Here is an 18,314-nt window from a genome sequence, read left to right as displayed (position 1 = left end):
GGGTTTGACTTCTTTAGTCCGGTTATGGAATTTCCGAGTTCTGCGCTGTCGCAGGCTCACTCCCATTGACTCGGCTCACTGCGACACGAGTAGTTACCACCGTCTCTGTGGCGCAATCGGTTAGCGCGTTCGGCTGTTAACCGAAAGGTTGGTGGTTCGAGCCCACCCAGGGACGCTATCTACTTTTTTTCCACCCTGAAAAGGAAAACCTAAATGAATTATTCTCCCAACCGCTGTAAAGCCAAATTTTGTATTGAAATAGCGGACAACACTTTTTCTATAGCTAATCAGAGGGTCGTTGTGACTGAAAATTCGTTGTTGTTCCGTTAATGACGGGATAATGTCTCCAGCACTTCCCTCCTCCGCCTACCTCCCACCCGCCCCCAAGCTGGATTGCAGGAAAGGGAAAGACAGGTTTTTGTCTCACCATTGCAATACGTTTAACGTTGCATTTTTCGTAGGATTAAGAATGAATTTGCAGTGGAGGTTGAACAGTTTTACATTGTCTGCTTCAATCAATGTTACAATCTCGAAATATTACATTTGGAAAGGAATAAAGTAGTGCGAGAGACAAAGGCAGCGACAAATTGAGGGATGAAGAGAAAGGTGAGAAAGGAAGAACACAGCTGTGATATACGGAGAGAGACAGAAAGAGGGGACACGACAGAGAAATAGGCGGGTGAGTGGAAGGAAGACCCGGAAAAAATGGAGAGAGGGAAAAGAGAAGCAGTTAATATGAGAAGCATGAGAAAAAATAAATCAACAACAACAAAACAGGTTTTTTTCTAGAAATACAGAGACGTGGGGAAGAGGATGGGGAAATAGAAGCAGAATCTGACAAAGGACATTGTTTTGGGGAGAGAGAAGGAGTAAAGAACACAGTTAAAGATAGTCATAATATCGCTAGAGGAGCTGCCCTGTCCTACCATTGTCATCCTCTTCCAGGAGATCTTATCCTCGCAGTATCTCTTCGTATATGTGCTGGAAATAATTACCTAGATTCCTGAGTTCCTGCCCTCTGGAACCTTCTAGTCTATGACACACACAGTGACTCTTCTGATGAAGAGTTTGTCAGCTAGGTGACCTCCTGAAATACTACAACTAACCCAACGGAGGGGAAGCTTTGGCATCTCACGTCCGCCAGAGGTGCCTCCCTGGGCTGGGAGTGGGAGCCTCCGCTTTTAAGTGGAGCTAAGCTAAGGACTCTCTCAAGCAGTTCCCTTCCACATTTGGTGTCTCCTCAAGACTGGGCTCAGAGGAAGCCTCTCTGAAAGCCTTCCCCAGTGCTCACCCACCCGTACCTCAAGCTTACAGGGGCGGGGGTGGGGGGCGGTAAGTGGCAAACGGAAGGATACACAGTGCCCGTGAAAGCTAACGGGACAGGCTGCGTAACCCTCCCGCTTGCCCCCGCCGGCCTGTGAGCACCCTGTGGGGCAAAAGCCCGGCTCATCAGCTTTATATCCCCTGCGCTTAGCGTAGTCTTTGACAATGGCACAGGACAGGTACTTCTTTGTCGGGAAACCTGGGAACTTCAGAAGTGAGAAAGGTTTGGTCAGAGGTTCTCCTGATAAAGCCAGAAAGGCCAGGGATATGGGGACTGGAAAGTGATGGAAGTGATTAAAATGAAGATTTAATGGGTAGTGGGGTCTTCTGTCTTTTGTTTTTGCTCGTGATTGGCGCTTAATAACTGTCTGAGGAACAAATGAACGGATTCCCAGTGAGCACGGTCGTCCCCTTGGGCAGCACTCCAGGATTAAAGGGCTGCAGTGGGGACTCAGAGGGACGTCAGCCTTCTTCCCAGTAGCTGATATCCTCCCACCTTCATCCAAGACAGCCCCTGGGTGCCTCCTGTAGATCATGGGTGAGACCGAGACCTTCGCGAAACCCCTACAGGTTTCTCTTGCCCGGGATCTTCTAGCCCGAAAGGAGTGGCAGACCAGGAGTCCTTGATGCTGCACTCCCCTCCCCGCAGGATGACTGGGGGACCGTAGAGGATGCGCTAGCCTTCCCAGGCAGAGTCCAGGATGCCAGCAACACACTTGCCCCAGGGACAGTGGGCGTGTCCACGTCAAGAGCCCCCTTTCCGTGAAGGGCGGCGAACTCCCGGTCTCCCCGCACAAGGAAGGAAAGGAGAGCAGGTGACCGAATCCTCCCCGGCCCAGCTCCCGCGGGTTCTCAGACCACCCCCTCTGGGCGGAAATCTCTCCAGCCCTTCCTCTTCCTCCCCGCCCCCACTCGGTGGGTGTGCGCCAAAGACTGAAGCTGGGGTCACTTGGCGGCCAGTGTCCGCAGGTCTTCTGGTCGCCAGCCAAAGGGTGAAAGCATTCAGCACGGTGGCCTCAGCTTCGGGTCTGCCTGGGCTGCGAAAGAGGAGGGAAGGAGGAAGAGGAAGGCCGTCGGATGCTTGCTGAAGATTCGTTTCCTAATTTCCTAACTTGAGCCACCCACCGCCAGTGCGCTTAATGGCGCTTCTGGCTGGCTAATCGAGGTCTTTGGAGTGACTGACATAATGATCATCCCTAATCAATCCTGAATAACGAATACGCGAATCGACCGTCCTAATCTAATGAGGCGGGCCCACGCTAGTCTCCATAACGTAGTATCGATCGGCTTCCCCGGTGCCGGCCTCAGCTGCTGCTCCAAGGTTTTCCAAGCTCCCTCCTAGTCTTCTCCTCCGGCGGGAGCCACAGGGTACCGGAGCCCGGAGCAACGATCGAAGTAGGAGGGCATCAGCCGCCTTTGCGCTCGCCGGACTCCTCCCGCCGCCTGGGCGAGCGAGGCGCACCAACCTTGCAGAGGTCGGGGCGCAATCGGCGCGCGGGCGAAAAATGCGGGAATAAGTGCCCGGCAGGAAAAAAGCGCGGGCCCACTTCCGAGCCCCGGCGCCTTGTTTTCGAGTGCATTCGGGCCTCTCGCGTTAGGCCGGGTTACTGTGTCCCGGGCCCGGAGCCTGAGCTGACGTCTTCAGCTTGCCTCCCGGTCCAGGTTGCGTTCCGATCTTGACCGAGCACACCGGAGGCGCCAGCCTCCACCACAGCAAACCGAGCCCTCGCCGCGAGACGTCCCTCCAGGCCTCTTGCCTCCGTCCTCCCGGCGGTTTGCTCCCCCGAAGCGCCCGGGCCGGGTCTCGGGCGCAGCGTTTCAGAGCCGCCGATCGGGCCGCCGAGAGGGCAAGGGGAGTGGGGAGGAGACGCTCGCTCTCACCCATGCAGTTATTAATTTCAAGGGAGTGTCACTTAAGTGAATGAAAATAACCCAGACTTGTGGCCAGAAGCGTCGCGTCCCCCGCCTGAGCACACTGCCCTTAGATCGCGGCCGAGGGGTGGAGGGCTGCAGAGCGAGCCACATTTCAGCCCAGTCCTCATCTCACCATTTTCCAGGCGCTCCAGCTAGGGGCGAGGATCGCAGGGTCAGGGGGTAGGGGGGGCGCACACATATTTTGAGGGCAGGGGTTAGTTGAGGAAGGGTGAGGTCGTGGTCTAGTTTTGGGGGGCCCGGCACCCGGTTGGGGGCGCAGCCTTGTTAGCCTCTCCCCCTCCTCCTCTTCCCCTCTCCGCAAACACCCTGAAGGAATGAGGTCACGTGGGTGAGTGGTGGGCGGGACCTACTCTTGTCTGGAGGAAAAAAGCCATTTTGTCTCCCCCCCGCCTCCGAACTCTGGTCCCTCCCCTACCCCCTCCGTCCCCTCCCCTCCCCTCCCCTCTCTCCCTCCCACCCCAAACCGCTTTCACAAACTCCTTTCTTACCGTAGGTTTCTCCCCTCTCGCCGCCCGAGCGAGCGACACGGCTGCGGCCCCCCTCCCCTCCCTTCCCTCCCTCCCTCCCATCCCCCCCTCCCCGAGACCCACCGGACCCCGAACCCAGGTAAGCGGACGCGGACTCCCCTCTCCCTCCTTCTCCTACCCCGTAACCATCTGGGGACTGGGACTGGGAGCCGGTACCTCCTTCTTTACAAACCCCTGTGGGGGTAGGTTCTGAGCCAGGCCTTCTCGCGTCTCCGCCCCACCCCCGCCGGCCCCTGTCCTAGCTCGCCCCGTCCGCCTTTCTTTCTCCCTTTTTTCTCTCTCCTTTTCCTCCCTTCCAAGATGGCCGAAGTGCATTCCCCTTTTAACGATTTGGCGTCTCCCTCGACCACCACCTCTTTGTGCCTCAGCCCCCCTAGACCCTGCTCCCGAGGTAGCGAGGGGGAGGGTCCGAGGCAGCCACAAGGGCTTTGGGGCTCCGCGCTGGGGCGGATCTCTGCCCCCCTAGCCCTCCCCACGAGCCAGCTCAGCTCCTGGACCTCTCCCACTACTCCTTTCGGTTTGGGGAGGGGTCGCTCTCGGTTTCTTCGTTGGGCACTGGGGCGTCGTGGACGCGCGAGGACTTGAGGCGGGGAGGAAGGGGACGAGCTTTTCGATTGCTGCGGGGCCGGGGGAGGGCGCTCTTCCCTGCCGGGACCGGTCGTCTCGGGCACCTCCCCCAGTCGGTCCCTTTCACCCCGCCATCCCGGGACTGGGCGCCCCGCCCCCTCCCCTCCCCGAGCCGCCTCGGCGGAGCCTCTTTCTCCGGAACACCCCTCCTCGGGCCCCGCCGAAAGTTTGGCTCTAGGGAAGGTAGGAGCGGCCACCCGGTGACTGGGGTCTCTGATCTTCTGACCCAGGTTCCTGGGGATGCCGGGGTGGAGGGAGTAGAATGGAGATGGGGAAGATTTATCGCGATATTTCCTATCGCCCGCAGATGCAGGAGGGGGCTGGCGGACTGGCCGGTCTTCCACTGGGGAGCCCGGCTGCCCCCTCCTTTCCTAGGTCTTCCTGCTTCTATTTCTGAGAGAATGGGACCCCTCGGCGAGCAGACACCCCTGCCCCTCCTGTCTCCACGGGGGGCCCAGGCATACCTCTCTCCCTCCCCCACTGCCCCCGTCTGCCCAGAATTGCTCCGGATGGCTTGAGGTGGGGAAGGAGGAGGCCTGGGGATGGTGAATTTGCCTGTAAATATTGTGGAAGCGTTGCCCCGCGCTTCCCCCTGGTCTTTGTCTCTCAGAGAGCCCCCCCCCACCCCCGCCGTGCTGCCTCAGTCTCCAGGGCTCCCTGTCGCTGGGGGCGGGGAGTGGGTCTCCTGGTTGTCTCCCACTCCGTTCTTAAGCCTCCTTCTCTGGGCCTCTTGCAGTTTGCATCTGTTCCTGAAACTCTATAATTTCTCTTCCTCCCCCTCTCCACTCTGTTCCAAGGTGCTAGTACTTGGAGAAGGAGCATAAAGGCAGCTCTGTTATAGCTTTTCGGTGGGGAGGTTTTCCCCGGGGTTTCCTGGTTTGGAGTTGGGGGTTGAGGTCTTAGAGCTGTCTTTGGAATGAGGCAGGAAACAGGCCTGAGGTGAGACTTGGGACTTGGGATCCAGAGTGTAGCTGGGTGGGGTTCAAGTTGAAGTCTTTGTGGGGGGTGCTCTCTCCTGCTTCTGGTCTTCCCTGGGAGATCTTGTTTGATGGAGCTGTTGCCATGGGAATGGAGAGAGCCTGAACAGGAAGAGGTGACATCTTCGTGCAGGTTGGATGCCCACCCCACTCCTCCAGCCTCTGGACCCCAGAGCAAGGCTGGGAGCTGCACTGCCTTTGTTGCTGGAAGACTTATGTTAGAATTTACCCTCGGTAGACCGGGGATGCACAGAAGGGTGGTGTGTGTTTGCAGCTCTGGTTTCAGGCAGGGATGTCAGACTCTGTGCTCCTGGGGTGGGTGGGGGCGGCTTGTACATCTGGCAAGCGTGGGCCTGGCTCTATGTGTGATGGGGTGTTTCTGTGTGTGTGTCTGGCCAAGTGTCTGGCCTTGTGTGTTGTGAATGTGAGAGAGAAATGGAGGGGGTGTGTCTGACTGTGTGTGCATATGTGTGTGTGTATCTGGCAGTGTGTATCTGTGTATATTTTGGATTTTTGTCTTTGTTTGATCTTAGGAAGCTGAGAGGTGGGAAAGGGAGGGAAGGTAGGGTGAGCCTGTCTTCAGGAGACTAGAGGACTTTTTTGATGCCGCTGGTGGGAGGCGCAGATCCTCCACCCAAGGTCAAGGATCAGGGAACATTGAGAGTTTGACAGCGTCCCAGACAGACCTCCACCCCCTACTCTCCCTACACACACACAAATACACAGGCTTGCACAACTGAACCCGAACTCCTGGGACCCAGTACAGTCTGGCTCACTGAGCTTCCACAGAGCCTGCTTCCATATCTGTATCAGGAAAATTGGGTGAGGCCATTTGCCTCTGCCCCCTCTTTCTCTTTCAAGGCGAGAATGTGTGCTGTTGGTTATGTTTTGGCCCATATGGCTCACTGAATGGTCTTCTGTGGAACCTGGAGTCCTTCTACCTTCCGCCTGCCTGGATGGAGTCAGGCCAGGCTTATTGGTTCCTTAGATGAGTAGGAAGCCCGGCCTGGGTGCCAGTGTGGAAAGAGCACTGGAACGGGAGTCAGGCTGCGTCTAGTCCTAGAACTGCCACTGAGTGACTGCATGACCTGAGACAAGTCACTTCTTTCTGAGTTTCTTCATCTGTAAAATGAAAGGACTCGACAGGATGCTTTCTAATAAGATTCCTTCCACCTCTGCCATTCTAGATGTCTGGATGTGACCTTCAGTGACTCTTCCCAAGACTTGGAGATTTTCTAGTGAGGGAGTTGGGTGAATTTCATGTGGAGGGAAAGCAGAGCAAAGAATTCTGTAGCTGAGCATCTGAAGGAGCAGAAGGGAACCTCTGGGTTATCAGAAATTGGCTATTTCTGCAGTGGAAAAAGAAAAAAAACTAACGCTGAGAGAAGTCTAAATTACGGGGGAGCTTCCAGAAAAAGACTGGTAAGAATGGAGAGATGGGGGGTGATCTCTATAAGTAGGGGACTTTGAGAATGGGGAAAGACACAAGCCAGGCTTGGGTGGCAAGGAGGAGTTGGGGTTGGGTGCTGATCAAGCTCCCTTCCTGCCACTATAGCTGAAACCCGGGGCACCAGGGGCCAGGAGCAAGGGCTGTTCCACCATGATGCCCTTGCAAAGACAGTGGTTTGGGGACAGAAGATATTGAAGGACTTGCCCCCCGGTTGGGGGAGGTATTGTGGGTGGGAAACAGTGCTCAGGTCCACTGTGGGGATGTGGTCAGTACTGACCTGTGAAAGCCTCCAGAGCTCCACAGGGCCACTTCCAAATGGCCCTTGGTCTCCCTTTTTCTGCTTCTTGGGACTTGTCTCTCCCTCTCCTTCACCCTCAGGCTCTTCCCTAAGGTGATGGGAGCTGGAGGTCCAGCCAGTTGCAGCTGGGGAGGAGCTGGGTATGAGGTGTGGGGCCCTGGGGCCTCGTGGGGGGAGAGATGGTGAGTGGGTGAGGGGACAGGGCTCCTGTCTACAGTTGTTCTTGGTACCTGCTGGCAGGGCCCTGCGGGTAACCGTGGCAATCAGGTGAGGAACCAATCAGTGCTTCTCCCCACCCCCAGCCCCAGAGGTCTGAGGCCCCTGGGGATGGGGCAGGGGGAGCAGGGAGTGTGGCAAGGGGGCTCATTTCTTAAAGGGAGAAGGAGGAACATTTCATCCAGTAAGCACCACAGCTCTCGCCTTCACCCGTGCATCCAGAACAGAGCTTGAGGGGTAGTCTTGGTCTGAGTGCTTGCAGAAGTGAGAGGGTGAGGGTCACGGCCATTTGCTTAGGAGCTCTCGCATGTTGAGGCCACAGTTGGCCTGGAAGGAACTGCATGAGAGTTCTTAAAAGCAAGTGTCTGCTTTGAAAACACAGTGAGTATGTGAATGAGGTGGCTAAGGCAGTGTGAAGCGCACGCGCGCACGTGTGTGTGTGTGTGTGTGTGAGAGAATGTGTGTGAGAGACAGAAAAGAAGGCATGAGATTTGCCAATAGCAACCAGGACCCTCATACATTATCAGACCGCCAAATGTTTTGTTTCTGGCTGTGCACACACACCCTGAGATTCATCTGGACAAGGCACACACATGGGGCAAGTAGTCACATGAAGTACCGTTGGAGGTCCAGCAGCATGTACGCATCCGATGGATATTACACACGCTCAGCGAGTCAGCCACTTGGAGTTTGTTCCCTCCTCTGGATGGTTGTAATAATATTTGGGCATCTTGCCAGGGGTTACTATGGGAACGACCAAACAGTGTAGTAGCCAGCAAGGCTTCTACATAATTATGAAGAGGGGACCCGTGCAGGGAGAGCTGGCTGAGGGGAGGCGGGAACCCCTTTCCTTCCTCGGGCCATGTCTGCAGGTCTTGGCTGCCGCGTCTCCACTGGCTCTGGGCTTGCTTGTTCCTCTCCGTCTGCCCTGCAACTTGGTGTGTCTCTCACATGTGGCCTTTGTGTCTCTCCATCTCTTTCGGTCTCTGGCCAGCCTCTGTTGGCTGTTTGGGTCCTGGCCAAACTCATTCTGGGGTCTCTATAGAAACTGCTGATTCCCAGCTGTGAATTTTGGGTCCTAGAAAACCCAATGTGTTGGCTTTAGAAATCTTTCTGGAAAGGAGAGAAGGATGTATGTTGTAAAAGAGCTGTCGGGACTTGGCCGCCCTCCCCAGCCCTGCCCCTTGGGCTTCTACTCTGGGAAAGAGGAGGGAGGTGCCATCGCTCCTGGGCGCAGGCTGGATTTCTACACCAAGAAGTAAGCACGTCAGCCAGTCCAGACCTGGGCTGTGCCTTTCCTCCCCGGACCCCGCCCGGGCCTGGCTGGGCACTCAGTGGGCTGTGGGGAGAACTTTCTGCATAGCTTTGGCAGGCATCTCTGAGAGCCTGTGGTCTGTCACCAGGCAGCTTGTGGCCGGGTTGCAGACAGGATACGGCGGGTGGGTAGCAGTGCCCACGTGGGGAGATTCCTGCGTGTGCCTGGGAGGGGCAGCGTGCAGCAGGCTCTTTGTCGGGGCACATGGTGGCCTTCCTGTGGAAGGGGCAGTAGCAGTCTTTTTGCCCAGACTTTGCAGTTAACCTGCAGAGTCCAGGGCTGGGCCAGGGGGCGGGTTGGAGCCGTGTGTTCCCAACTTTGGGCACATAAGGACCATCCTCAGTACTTCCTGCTTGAGCACCAGGCCTAGAACCTGCATGGTCAGCATATGGTGCATTTCCAGGGAGCTGCTCCGGGGCTGGGGCTGGATGCAGCAGTGCAAGGATGAGTTATGGGGTGCCCCCTTCAGCCTTAGGGCGGATGTGCCCCCAGTGTTTCCAGGGAACGCGTCCTGGAGAAGGAGTGATGGGATGGAAGGACGGTAGGATGGATTAGAAAGACCCAGTCAGGAGTCTAAGTTTCCTCATAGTTCCTAGTGAGTTCACTTGAGTGAATATGGATTGGGATCAGGGAGATTTTTTAAAACTCCATTCTCTTCCATTTTCATGCCTCCCCACATCCTCTGGAGAGTTGAGTAGTACTTCCTGTGGTCTAACCTCAGTCTTTCTGCTGTCCTGAGATAGAACCTGACCTTGTTGCTCAAGGTCGTGAGATCTCCAGAGCCCCTGGCACCCAGTGAACACTCACAGGGGGTCAGAAAGAACCATCCCCACATGTGCACCCTGTCCGGCCTTAAAGGGAAAGGAAGGGCCTTGGGCCCAGGAGCGATGTCGCTTGTGGGGCAGGTGGAGTAGAGTGTGGGAGGGGCTCTTAGCTCTGTGGGTTCCTGATTCCATGTTTGTTTCCCAGGGTGACGCTCCCCAGTCCCCTGCCCCCCACCCCGGCATCATGCATCGGACCACACGGATTAAAATCACGGAGCTGAACCCTCACCTCATGTGTGCCCTCTGTGGGGGGTACTTCATCGATGCCACTACCATCGTGGAGTGCTTGCATTCCTGTGAGTTGAGTCGAGGGGCTGCTCCTCGGGTGGGTGGCCTCTGCCCTGAAGAGCAAATACGTCCATGTGTCTGGTGAGGGTCCCAGGTCCCTGAGAGGCTGCCTTGGAGGGGATACTGGAGGGTTCAGCTCAGAAGTTCATTTGGGGAATTTTACCTGAAATCTCAGTTCTCTCCTTGAATCTCTGTGGCTGAAATTGCACTCCCGGAAGGTGCAGGTGCCCTGGTGTGCACCACGGGCTTGTGGCTGGGGGTCAAGGACCCTGGGATAGGGTGTCTAATAGGTTGGCTATTGTTTAGTACTCCGTCCGGGGGGGCTTGGGACTTGGGGCTCACCTTGTGCATGGTACATGACACTGGCTACACACACACACGCACGCACGCACGCACGCACACACACACACACACACACACACATCTGTCCTCCCCCAAGGATGGATGATAAGGGGTAGTTGCCATCTGTGCGAGACAGGACTGTGTTGGGTCTTTGAACAGGCCTGAGCTGCGGGAACAAGGTGGAGAAGAGGGGATACCTGAACCCGAGCAGGGGGCATGGGGGCTGGTCCTGGGTGATGAAGGGGACTCTGACTCTTCCTCCTCTCTCCACACCCCTCCGCCAAGTCTGCAAAACCTGCATTGTGCGCTACCTGGAGACCAACAAGTACTGCCCCATGTGCGATGTACAGGTCCACAAAACCCGGCCGCTGCTGAGCATCAGGTGGGCCCAGCACTTCCTCCTGTCCCCGCCCATTCTCTGGGGCAGCTGCCCTCTGTCCCCCAGCCCTCCTTGCTTCCTGAAGCCAGGGTGGCAGGTAGAGAAGCACCAGGCATGGACCGAATCCCCTTCCTTCCCTCAGGGGTGTATCCAGCTGAGAAATTCTAGAGAGGTAGAGACAAGGCCTCTAGGGACCCCCATGGCTGGGCCCTGGGTCTCAGGAAGGGAGGTGGGAAGAAGGGGCCCCAGGCTGGAGAGTCGGGGTGACGTGGTTGCCAGCAGGCCCCTGTGTACTTCTTTCCAGATCTGACAAAACCCTTCAAGACATCGTCTACAAATTGGTCCCTGGGCTTTTTAAAGGTACCTACACCCTTCATTGTCCTGCCACCCCCCCCCCCGCCACTGCCCAAGCGTGTTGCCCCCCGCCTCAGCCTGCTCCCTCTCTTCTAGATGAGATGAAACGGAGGCGGGATTTCTACGCAGCCTACCCCCTGACAGAAGGTGAGTGTGTTCACGTGTGTGTGCGCATGGTGCTGCCCCAGGTATAAGGGCCAGATGCATGGAGGGCCGGTGGGCACCGCACACGGCCTCCCCAGCCCAGGGGTGGCTGGGCTCACCGCACTGAGCTCTGAGATCCCTGGGTCCTTGGTGGGGCTCCTGTCCCCCGCTCCTAGGCCGACGCCTCAGAGCTCTCTCCTTCCGCAGTTCCCAACGGCTCCAACGAGGACCGTGGTGAGGTTCTGGAACAGGAGAAGGGGGCTCTGAGCGACGATGAGATTGTCAGCCTCTCCATCGAGTTCTATGAAGGCGTCAGGCAAGTCTGGCCCGTGCCTGGTCCTTTTGGGGTCCTAGGCTGGGTCCCTTCTCCCATGCCGTCCCCATTCCCCTGGGAGGAAAGGGTGCTTCCAGGAGGGCCTTCCGGATGTGTGCAGTTAGATCCTGCCTGCACCAGGGTCTCCCTTGCTTCATTCCTTCTCCTTCTGCAGGGACCGGGAAGAGAAGAAGGGCCCCCTGGAAAATGGGGATGGTGACAAGGAGAAAGTGAGTGCTGGGGCCTGCCCAGGAGCGGGGTGTGGGCTGGGAGAGAGTGCCAGGGTGGACCCCAGCCCTTGGGTGCCTCTCCCCCACCAGACAGGGGTGCGCTTCCTGCGATGCCCAGCAGCCATGACTGTCATGCATCTCGCCAAGTTTCTCCGCAACAAGATGGATGTGCCCAGCAAGTACAAGGTGAGTCCCTGGGCCCTTTTGAAAAACGTGTCCGTGTGTGGATGTATCTGACAATCTGTGCATCTCAGCCATTGTTCAGGGCTGGCTGGGTGTCACCAAGGGCCTGCACGGTTGTGTAATTGAGCCCGTGTAGAAGGGTAACTGAAAACTAGATTGGGGTGGGGCAGTCTGCATCTGCTGAAGCCAGTGTGCAGAGGTGCAGGAGACCAAGATGGTGTGTGTGTGTGTGTACATGCTTGCACGTTTAGAACTATGGCAGAGGTGTGTGTGTAAAAATGCAGGGCCTTACCTGGGCCAGCTGGCTGTGGGAATGCTGGTCTGAAATTGCCAAGGAACTTGAGGACGTCGCTTCTCAAATTTGAATATGTATGTGACCCCCTAGAGATCTTGTTAAAATGCAGATGCAGGTTTGTTTTTTTTTTGGCTGTGCCTAGAGGCGTGCGGAGTCCTAACCACTGGACCGCCAGGGAAGTCCCAAAATGAAGATTCTGATTGAGTAGATTTTGCATTTCTGGCAAGCTCCCAGGTGCTTCCGGTGCTGTTGGTCCATGGACTATTGAGGCTCTAGGACAGTGGATCCCAAACTTTGCCACATGTCAGAATTACGTGAGGGGTTGCCTGTCGAGATTAAAACTCGATTCATGTCATACCAGTTAAAACCATCTCTGGGAGTGAGATCCAAGCACTGGTGTGATTCCACTGTGCAGCCTGGGTGAGAGTCATTGCTCCACAAGTTCCTTCTCACCTGGGCCTTTTCTTTGCCTGTTAGCGCCTCTGGAGAACATGCCAGAGACAGAAGGGGACCCAGACCACCGTGTGGGGGGCTGGGGCTGGGGCTGTTGATGATGTGGGTATCTCCCTTCCCACCTGCTGGTCAGGAGTGATGTTGGAACAACTCTGATAGGGAAGTCGAATCCATCATGAAACCCCAGAGTAATGAGGGACCACCTGCTTGGAGCCTCTTTGCCAAACAGCTGGAGGCTTGAGCTGTGTCCTCCCGTTCCTCCTCCAGGTTGAGGTTCTCTATGAGGACGAGCCGCTGAAGGAATACTATACCCTCATGGACATCGCCTACATCTACCCCTGGCGGCGGGTGAGTGGGTGGGGTGGTGCCAGCAAGGGGACAGGGCCGAAAGGGGACACTGGGCCATCACATGGGCCACCCTGCTCTAATCACAGACAGTTTATCCCTCGTCTCATGAGCTGGACATGTCCAGGGTGGCCTGCCACACACCAGGTACGCCTCCGGACGCTCTCTCACTGATGACTTTCCACACTCAGAAGGAGAAAAGGACCCCTGGGCAGACCACGTGCCCCAGTTGGGTGTGGAGGAGTGAACTTTGCCTTCTGCTCTTTGGCCTCCCTCTCTCCTTTTTCTGTCTCTGGTCTCACGTGCGCTCTCTTCTTCTCTGGGTCTCTGTGTGCCCCTGTCTCTCCGGCCTTGCTTGGTCAGTCCCACGTCGCGTGTCTCCTCCTCTCTATCCAGTCTTTCTCCTCTCCAAGGCCTGGACCTTCCCTTCTCCCTGTTTGGGTGCCGTGGGGTGAAGGTGGGTGGCTGCCCCATTAGCCTCTTTCTCGTGACACCCTCCCCTCCCTTCTCCCTGCAGAATGGCCCTCTCCCCCTCAAGTATCGCGTCCAGCCAGCCTGCAAGCGGCTCACCTTGCCCACAGCGCCCACCCCCTCCGAGGGCACCAATACCAGCGGGGCATCTGAGTGTGAGTCAGTCAGTGACAAGGCTCCCAGCCCTGCCACCCTGCCGGCCACCTCCTCCTCCCTGCCCAGCCCAGCCACCCCCTCCCATGGCTCTCCCAGCTCCCATGGCCCCTCGGCCCCCCACCCAACCTCCCCCACGCCCCCCGCCACAGCCAGTGGGGCCACCACAGCTGCCAACGGGGGCACCTCGAACTGCCTGCAGACACCGCCTTCCACCAGCAGGGGGCGCAAGATGACTGTCAACGGAGCTCCCGTGCCCCCCTTAACTTGAGGAAAGGGACCCTCTCCCTCCTTTTCCAGCTATGCCTCTCCACCCCTCCACTTTTTCTGGGCCCCCTTTTCCACCTCTTCTACTTTCCCCAGCTCCCCCCACCTTAGGGGTCGGGGATGGGTTTTATAAATAAATCTATATATATATGTACATAGGAAAAACCAAATATACATACTTATTTTCTATGGACCAACCAGATTAATTTAAATGCCACAGGAAACAAACTTGATGTGTGTGTGTATGCGTGGGGGATGGGGTGCTCAATTTTAGGCGGTCTTGTGTAATTTGCTCTGCTCTTTTTGGGGGTGCCTAGAGGTGGATTGGTGGGGCCACTTGAGGCTCGGTGAAGCCCTGCCCCATCCTCCTTCTGTTTCCCAAGGCATATGGGGTGTTGGAGGGGCCCCCACCAACCCCCAAAGCTTTAGGCACGACTCGAACTGGCTGTGTATGAGGTCCACCCTGCCTCTCTCCCCATCTTGGCTGCTGTCCTGCCCTGACCCTGACCAGTACCCTCCCCCCCACCATTGTTGAATGTCCAGAGAATTGCTAAGACAGTGCCTTTCACAAATGCAGCCTATCCCCTGGTTCTGAGGAGCAAGTGGGCAGTGGAGAGGGCATCTCCCTTACCTCCTCCTCTTGCAGTAGAAACTTTGTGTAATAGATAGTTCTGCCTTTTTTTTTTTCCCCGTGTGTGTGGCCTTTGCATCATTTATCTTGTGGAAAAGAAGACTGAGGCCACAGAAGACCTCAGCCCTTGAACTTCCACTGTGGTGTCAGCATTGTAAACCGCTTCACCCCCTTCTTCCACACCCCCCACCCAGGAGCTCGCGCTAGCAAGGCGGATGGGGAAGTCTCACCTCGGGGCCTGTAGTGGAGAGGTGGAAGGGGGGGGATGACCTCAGATAAGCACAGACCCCAGATTTTGCCAAAGGCAAACAGTCCTCCAGTGCCCTCCCCACCCGCAGCTGAGGCCAAGTCAGGAAAGAACAGGCACCTAAAAGCACAAGAAGACAGAACCTGTGAGATCTGACCTCAGCTCCATCCCAAGAAGTCAAGTGGTCTGCCCCCTGAGGGGCAGACCCCAACAGACCCCTGCCCACCAGTTTTTCCTCCAGTGGACATAGGTCAGATCGGGACGAGGGGAGGAGGCAAGACTATCACAGCCTATGTGTTTGGGGTCAGGTGTCCCCCAATGGGTTTGTCTGTGTTCACACCTCGTCCTGTGTCTGAGGTGCTATGGCTGTATCCTCCTCCTGGGACATCTGTATCTCCTGGCTTTGTAATAAATGCTGCATACTCTCCAGAGCCTGTAGTTCTTTGGGATAGAGGGGACAGGGAAAGGGTGGCTGGGTGCCCTGGCCTCCTCCTCTTGTCTCTGGGCTCAGCCTGCCTTGGGGGACCCTATATGGAGTGAACCTGAACTGCCCCCTCCCTGTGGCCAGTCAGGTGTCCCCAGCCCATGTTAAGATCCTGAAGGGGGACCGGTCATGTCCCTCACACCAGTGACCACAAGAACGCCACTCTGGGCCGGCACACCTATTTAATGCCGTCTTTGCCAGCAGGCATTGGGGCAGGGGCCAGTTCCAGCCACCCCAGATTGGAGACCTCGGGTTACGGGAGCAAGTCCTTCACGAGCCAGCTACGGGTACTGGGGTCCCTGGGGTGATCCCTTCTTGGGCCGGTCAGCAGCCGCCCCCTCAGAGTGGGGAGCCCACTTCTGCCTTCTGCACCTGCTCACTCCTGTGGGTGCCATCGCAGTACGGGGGCTTCTGGGTGGCCTTGCAGGTACAGAGCGCCACCATGCGGGTCTCCTGGGCCTTGAACTTGAGTGGGGATAGGCCAGTGCGTTTGAAGAAGTGGGAGCCATCACAGAAGGGCTGGTGAGGGAAAGAAAGAAAGAGACTCAACCCCACCTGCTGAGGCCGGGCAGGGCTGGGAGAAGCAGCACACGGGGCTCAGGGCCCAGACTCCTAAGTGATGCTGCCTGTGTTCGCTACCACACCTGTCTCATCTGTAATGTGACAGTAAAAAGAGTAGCGTCATCCCAAGAAAATAAAATACATTATGGTTATCATGCACTTTGCCAGTAGAAAGTGTTCAGTAAATATGAGTCTTTACAGGAGTAGTTTCTGGGGTCCCCAGAGGACCAGGACACAAGAACAGAATTTTCAAGGCGAAATGGGCCCTTAGGTATCAGCCATGTTTACGCTGATAGGTGTTTTTTTTGTTTGTTTTTTTTTAATGGCTCTGAGTCTCCATTGGTTCATGAAATTCATTTCCTTCTCCACATTCTTGGGGTAAAAACTTCTCTGGGTGGGCTTTAAGACTGGGGTATCAATTTTGTTTGGCTCCAGGAAATAACTGGGAAGGGGGGAAGGGGACGTCCCACAGCAAACTGGCTGCCTGGTGTGAGCATCTATGCCCTTCCATCCTGGAAGGTGTTCCTGTGTAATGGAAACAGGCCCAGAGAGGTGGTTAGCTAGTTAGTTAGTGGCAGAGCTGGACCCAAGGCCTCTTGGCCTTGGAGTCAGGGTGGGATAGGAGAATGGAAGAGAGAAGTGTGCAGATAAAAATAAGCAACCTGTCCCAGAGGGCAAGAGGCAGAGAGGCACAGAGGGCCCTCCTGTGCTAGGCCTCACCCGTGGGCTGCACAGCGCCACCCCCGTGAGGACCTGCTCGAAGTCCACAGCAAATCAGTGGCAAAGCGGGACTCGGGGCCCTGGGCTGCTGACACCACGCCATGCCGCTTGGAGGAGCACAGTTCAGAGCCCGCTCAAGAAAGAAAGGCACCCCGGAGGCTAAGAATATGGGGCAGATTCCTGCTGGACGAAAGGCTCCTGGAGCAGAAGAGAGAAGGAGTTGGGAGCAGGCCGCCAGGCTGACAAGACAGCAAGAAACCAGGGAAGTCACAGAAACTGAGGGAGGGTTTTCAGGAGCAGATGCCAGGAAGGGGCACACAGGGCCAGAGAGGCTGTGCAAAGTCTGCCCAATGCTGGGGTCCGAGGCCTGGGAACCTTTGACCCAGGTGCTTCCTAGGAGGAAGAAGGAGAGAGGGGAGAGAGAGACAGGGCAGAGCCCGGAGCCTCTGAGAAGGAGGGAGCACCGGAAGAGGAGGACAGAACCCTGGCTCCACCCGACCGGCCCCGGGACTGAGTTTCTGTCTCTCTGGCTGCATCCTGAAGGAGGGATGCAGAGAGCGGTGAGCTCAGGGCTGTGAGTGGCGCTGGCCTGAGAGTATCCCTCCCCCCCAGTCTCCCTTGTTGTCCCTCAGGTATGTGTGGGAAAAAGAGGAACGTCTTGGGTGGGAGTTCCTGGGCAACATGTAGCGTCCCCAGCCACAGCTGTCATATATCAACGGGAAGGGGGACACAGGTCTCTCACCTGCTTCTTGCTGTGGCCACACACACACCACCTGTAGGTTTTCCCAGCCACCAGCTCCACCTTGATGGGTGTTTTCAGGGCCACCACGGACTTGGCTGGGGTTTGGGGGAACCATTGGGCCTGTGGCAGAGAAGATGAGGGAGTGAGGGTCAGCTCATGCCCTGGAAGCACTTTCTTGCCTGTGGCCTTGTCCAATTTCCCAAGAGCCTTGGCTGGTGACAGGCTTCCTCTGCAGGAGGCTGATCTGATGCCACCCTGCAAGGACACTCCCCCCAGGACACCATAAGGCCCCTGAGCTCCAGACAGAGAAGAGATTTCAAGGCCATGCAAGCACATAGGTTTCGGGGTCCAGGCCTTCCTTTCAAACCCTGGCTCTCACCTGGGTGCAAGGGACGGGAGGCTCAGGATCCTGCCAGCCTAGGCGGGGGTAACTGCACCTAGGGCTGGGTTTATCAGGCACCGCTGTTTTCAGGGCAGAAGCCTGCTCCCTGCCACTCTATCTCCCCTGAGCCATCGGGAAGGTAGCCATGGACAAGGCAGTCTCAGGCTGAAATCTGCAAAGCAGGGCTGACCCATTCTGGTTCCCTCCTCTGGTCTCTACCTTTGAGGTCTCTGGGCCTGGGGGACTAGGGCAGAGAGAAGTGGAAACGGGGTATTGGTGGGTAGTACTTACCAACCAGGAGGTGATGTCCCGTCTCTGGTTCAGCTTCTGCAAGGCGAGCAGGCATTGCAAGACGGTGGTTTGGAAACAGAAAAATATAAAGTCAACGGAAAGCGGAAGACTTCCAGAGGGAACTCACTTGGGAGGGAAGAGACGACAGGGCTTAGGCGAGTGGGAGAAATACGAGGGTAAGAATAAGGGGTCCCGAGAGAGGAACGGGAGTTGCTGGGGGAGGTGCTGGCACCCAGCGGGCGCTCAGGGAGGGCTGCGAAGGACCAGGCGACGTAGGGGCTTGAGGGACGCTCAGCTGAGGGGCGGGCGGGGCGGGCTCGGGAGGGGAGTCGTGGGGGCCGGCCGGCGGGGCCGCAGCTGCTCACCAGGGCCGCCGGCCTCAGGAGCGCCCCCGCGCCGCCCATGTCGGCCCCGCTGCCGCCAGCGCGCCGGCTCCGCCTCGCGCCCCGGTCACCTTCCCGCTTCCCCGCCTCCCACCGGCCCGGCCCCGCCTCGGCCCGGAAGACGCTGCGGGGTTTGCGCGGTGCGGGCCGCGGGCCTGCGCAAG

The 18,314-nt window shown here is 57.1% G+C and overlaps 2 protein-coding genes and 1 non-coding gene across 5 annotated transcripts; 2 read left to right on the top strand and 1 right to left on the bottom strand.

The window, feature by feature from the left end:
- The first annotated feature begins 101 nt into the window (after window positions 1-101).
- TRNAN-GUU lies at window positions 102-175 on the top strand. Its single transcript has one exon. It is a non-coding gene; the product is annotated as a tRNA-Asn (tRNA).
- Window positions 176-3,726: 3,551 nt separating this feature from the next.
- Window positions 3,727-13,879, top strand: PCGF2 (polycomb group ring finger 2). 3 transcript variants are annotated; one of them, XM_029210814.1, is made up of 11 exons: window positions 3,808-3,864; window positions 6,577-6,811; window positions 9,638-9,788; window positions 10,408-10,504; window positions 10,806-10,861; window positions 10,952-11,002; window positions 11,207-11,315; window positions 11,488-11,542; window positions 11,633-11,728; window positions 12,741-12,821; window positions 13,336-13,879. In XM_029210814.1, the coding sequence occupies exons 2-11, from the start codon at window positions 6,650-6,652 to the stop codon at window positions 13,711-13,713; spliced, it is 1,236 nt and encodes a 411-aa protein (XP_029066647.1). In that variant the 5' UTR covers window positions 3,808-3,864; window positions 6,577-6,649; the 3' UTR covers window positions 13,714-13,879. The 3 variants fall into 3 exon arrangements, with proteins under 3 accessions (XP_029066649.1, XP_029066647.1, XP_029066648.1); XM_029210815.1 differs by lacking the exon at window positions 3,808-3,864 and adding an exon at window positions 4,577-4,595; XM_029210816.1 differs by lacking the exon at window positions 6,577-6,811 and having other exon boundaries at window positions 3,727-3,864.
- A 1,362-nt stretch (window positions 13,880-15,241) lies between these two features.
- CISD3 (CDGSH iron sulfur domain 3) lies at window positions 15,242-18,314 on the bottom strand. Its single transcript, XM_029210817.1, has 4 exons — window positions 18,133-18,314; window positions 17,768-17,803; window positions 17,095-17,214; window positions 15,242-15,590 (listed from the first exon to the last, which is right to left on the bottom strand). The coding sequence occupies exons 1-4, from the start codon at window positions 18,169-18,171 to the stop codon at window positions 15,411-15,413; spliced, it is 375 nt and encodes a 124-aa protein (XP_029066650.1). The 5' UTR covers window positions 18,172-18,314; the 3' UTR covers window positions 15,242-15,410.

Source organism: Monodon monoceros, unplaced genomic scaffold, assembly GCF_005190385.1.
Source record: "Monodon monoceros isolate NGI ecotype Baffin Bay Population unplaced genomic scaffold, NGI_Narwhal_1 Super_Scaffold_9, whole genome shotgun sequence".
Lineage (NCBI taxonomy): Eukaryota > Metazoa > Chordata > Mammalia > Artiodactyla > Monodontidae > Monodon > Monodon monoceros.
Note: the sequence above shows the minus strand (reverse complement) of the source record. Positions and strands in the feature narration are given on the sequence as shown.

Coding starts and splice junctions, on each gene's coding strand:
- CISD3 (XM_029210817.1), bottom strand. CDS start 18,171: ATGGGCGGCGCGGGGGCGCTCCTGAGGCCGGCGGCCCTG. Junction 17,804..18,132: donor TCCTGAGGCCGGCGGCCCTG/GTGAGCAGCTGC, acceptor CTCGCCTTGCAG/AAGCTGAACCAGAGACGGGA. Junction 15,591..17,094: donor GTGGCCACAGCAAGAAGCAG/GTGAGAGACCTG, acceptor TTCCCTCACCAG/CCCTTCTGTGATGGCTCCCA.
- PCGF2 (XM_029210814.1), top strand. CDS start 6,650: ATGTGGAGGGAAAGCAGAGCAAAGAATTCTGTAGCTGAGCATCTGAAG. Junction 6,812..9,637: donor GAGCTTCCAGAAAAAGACTG/GTAAGAATGGAG, acceptor TTTGTTTCCCAG/GGTGACGCTCCCCAGTCCCC. Junction 11,729..12,740: donor ATGTGCCCAGCAAGTACAAG/GTGAGTCCCTGG, acceptor TTCCTCCTCCAG/GTTGAGGTTCTCTATGAGGA.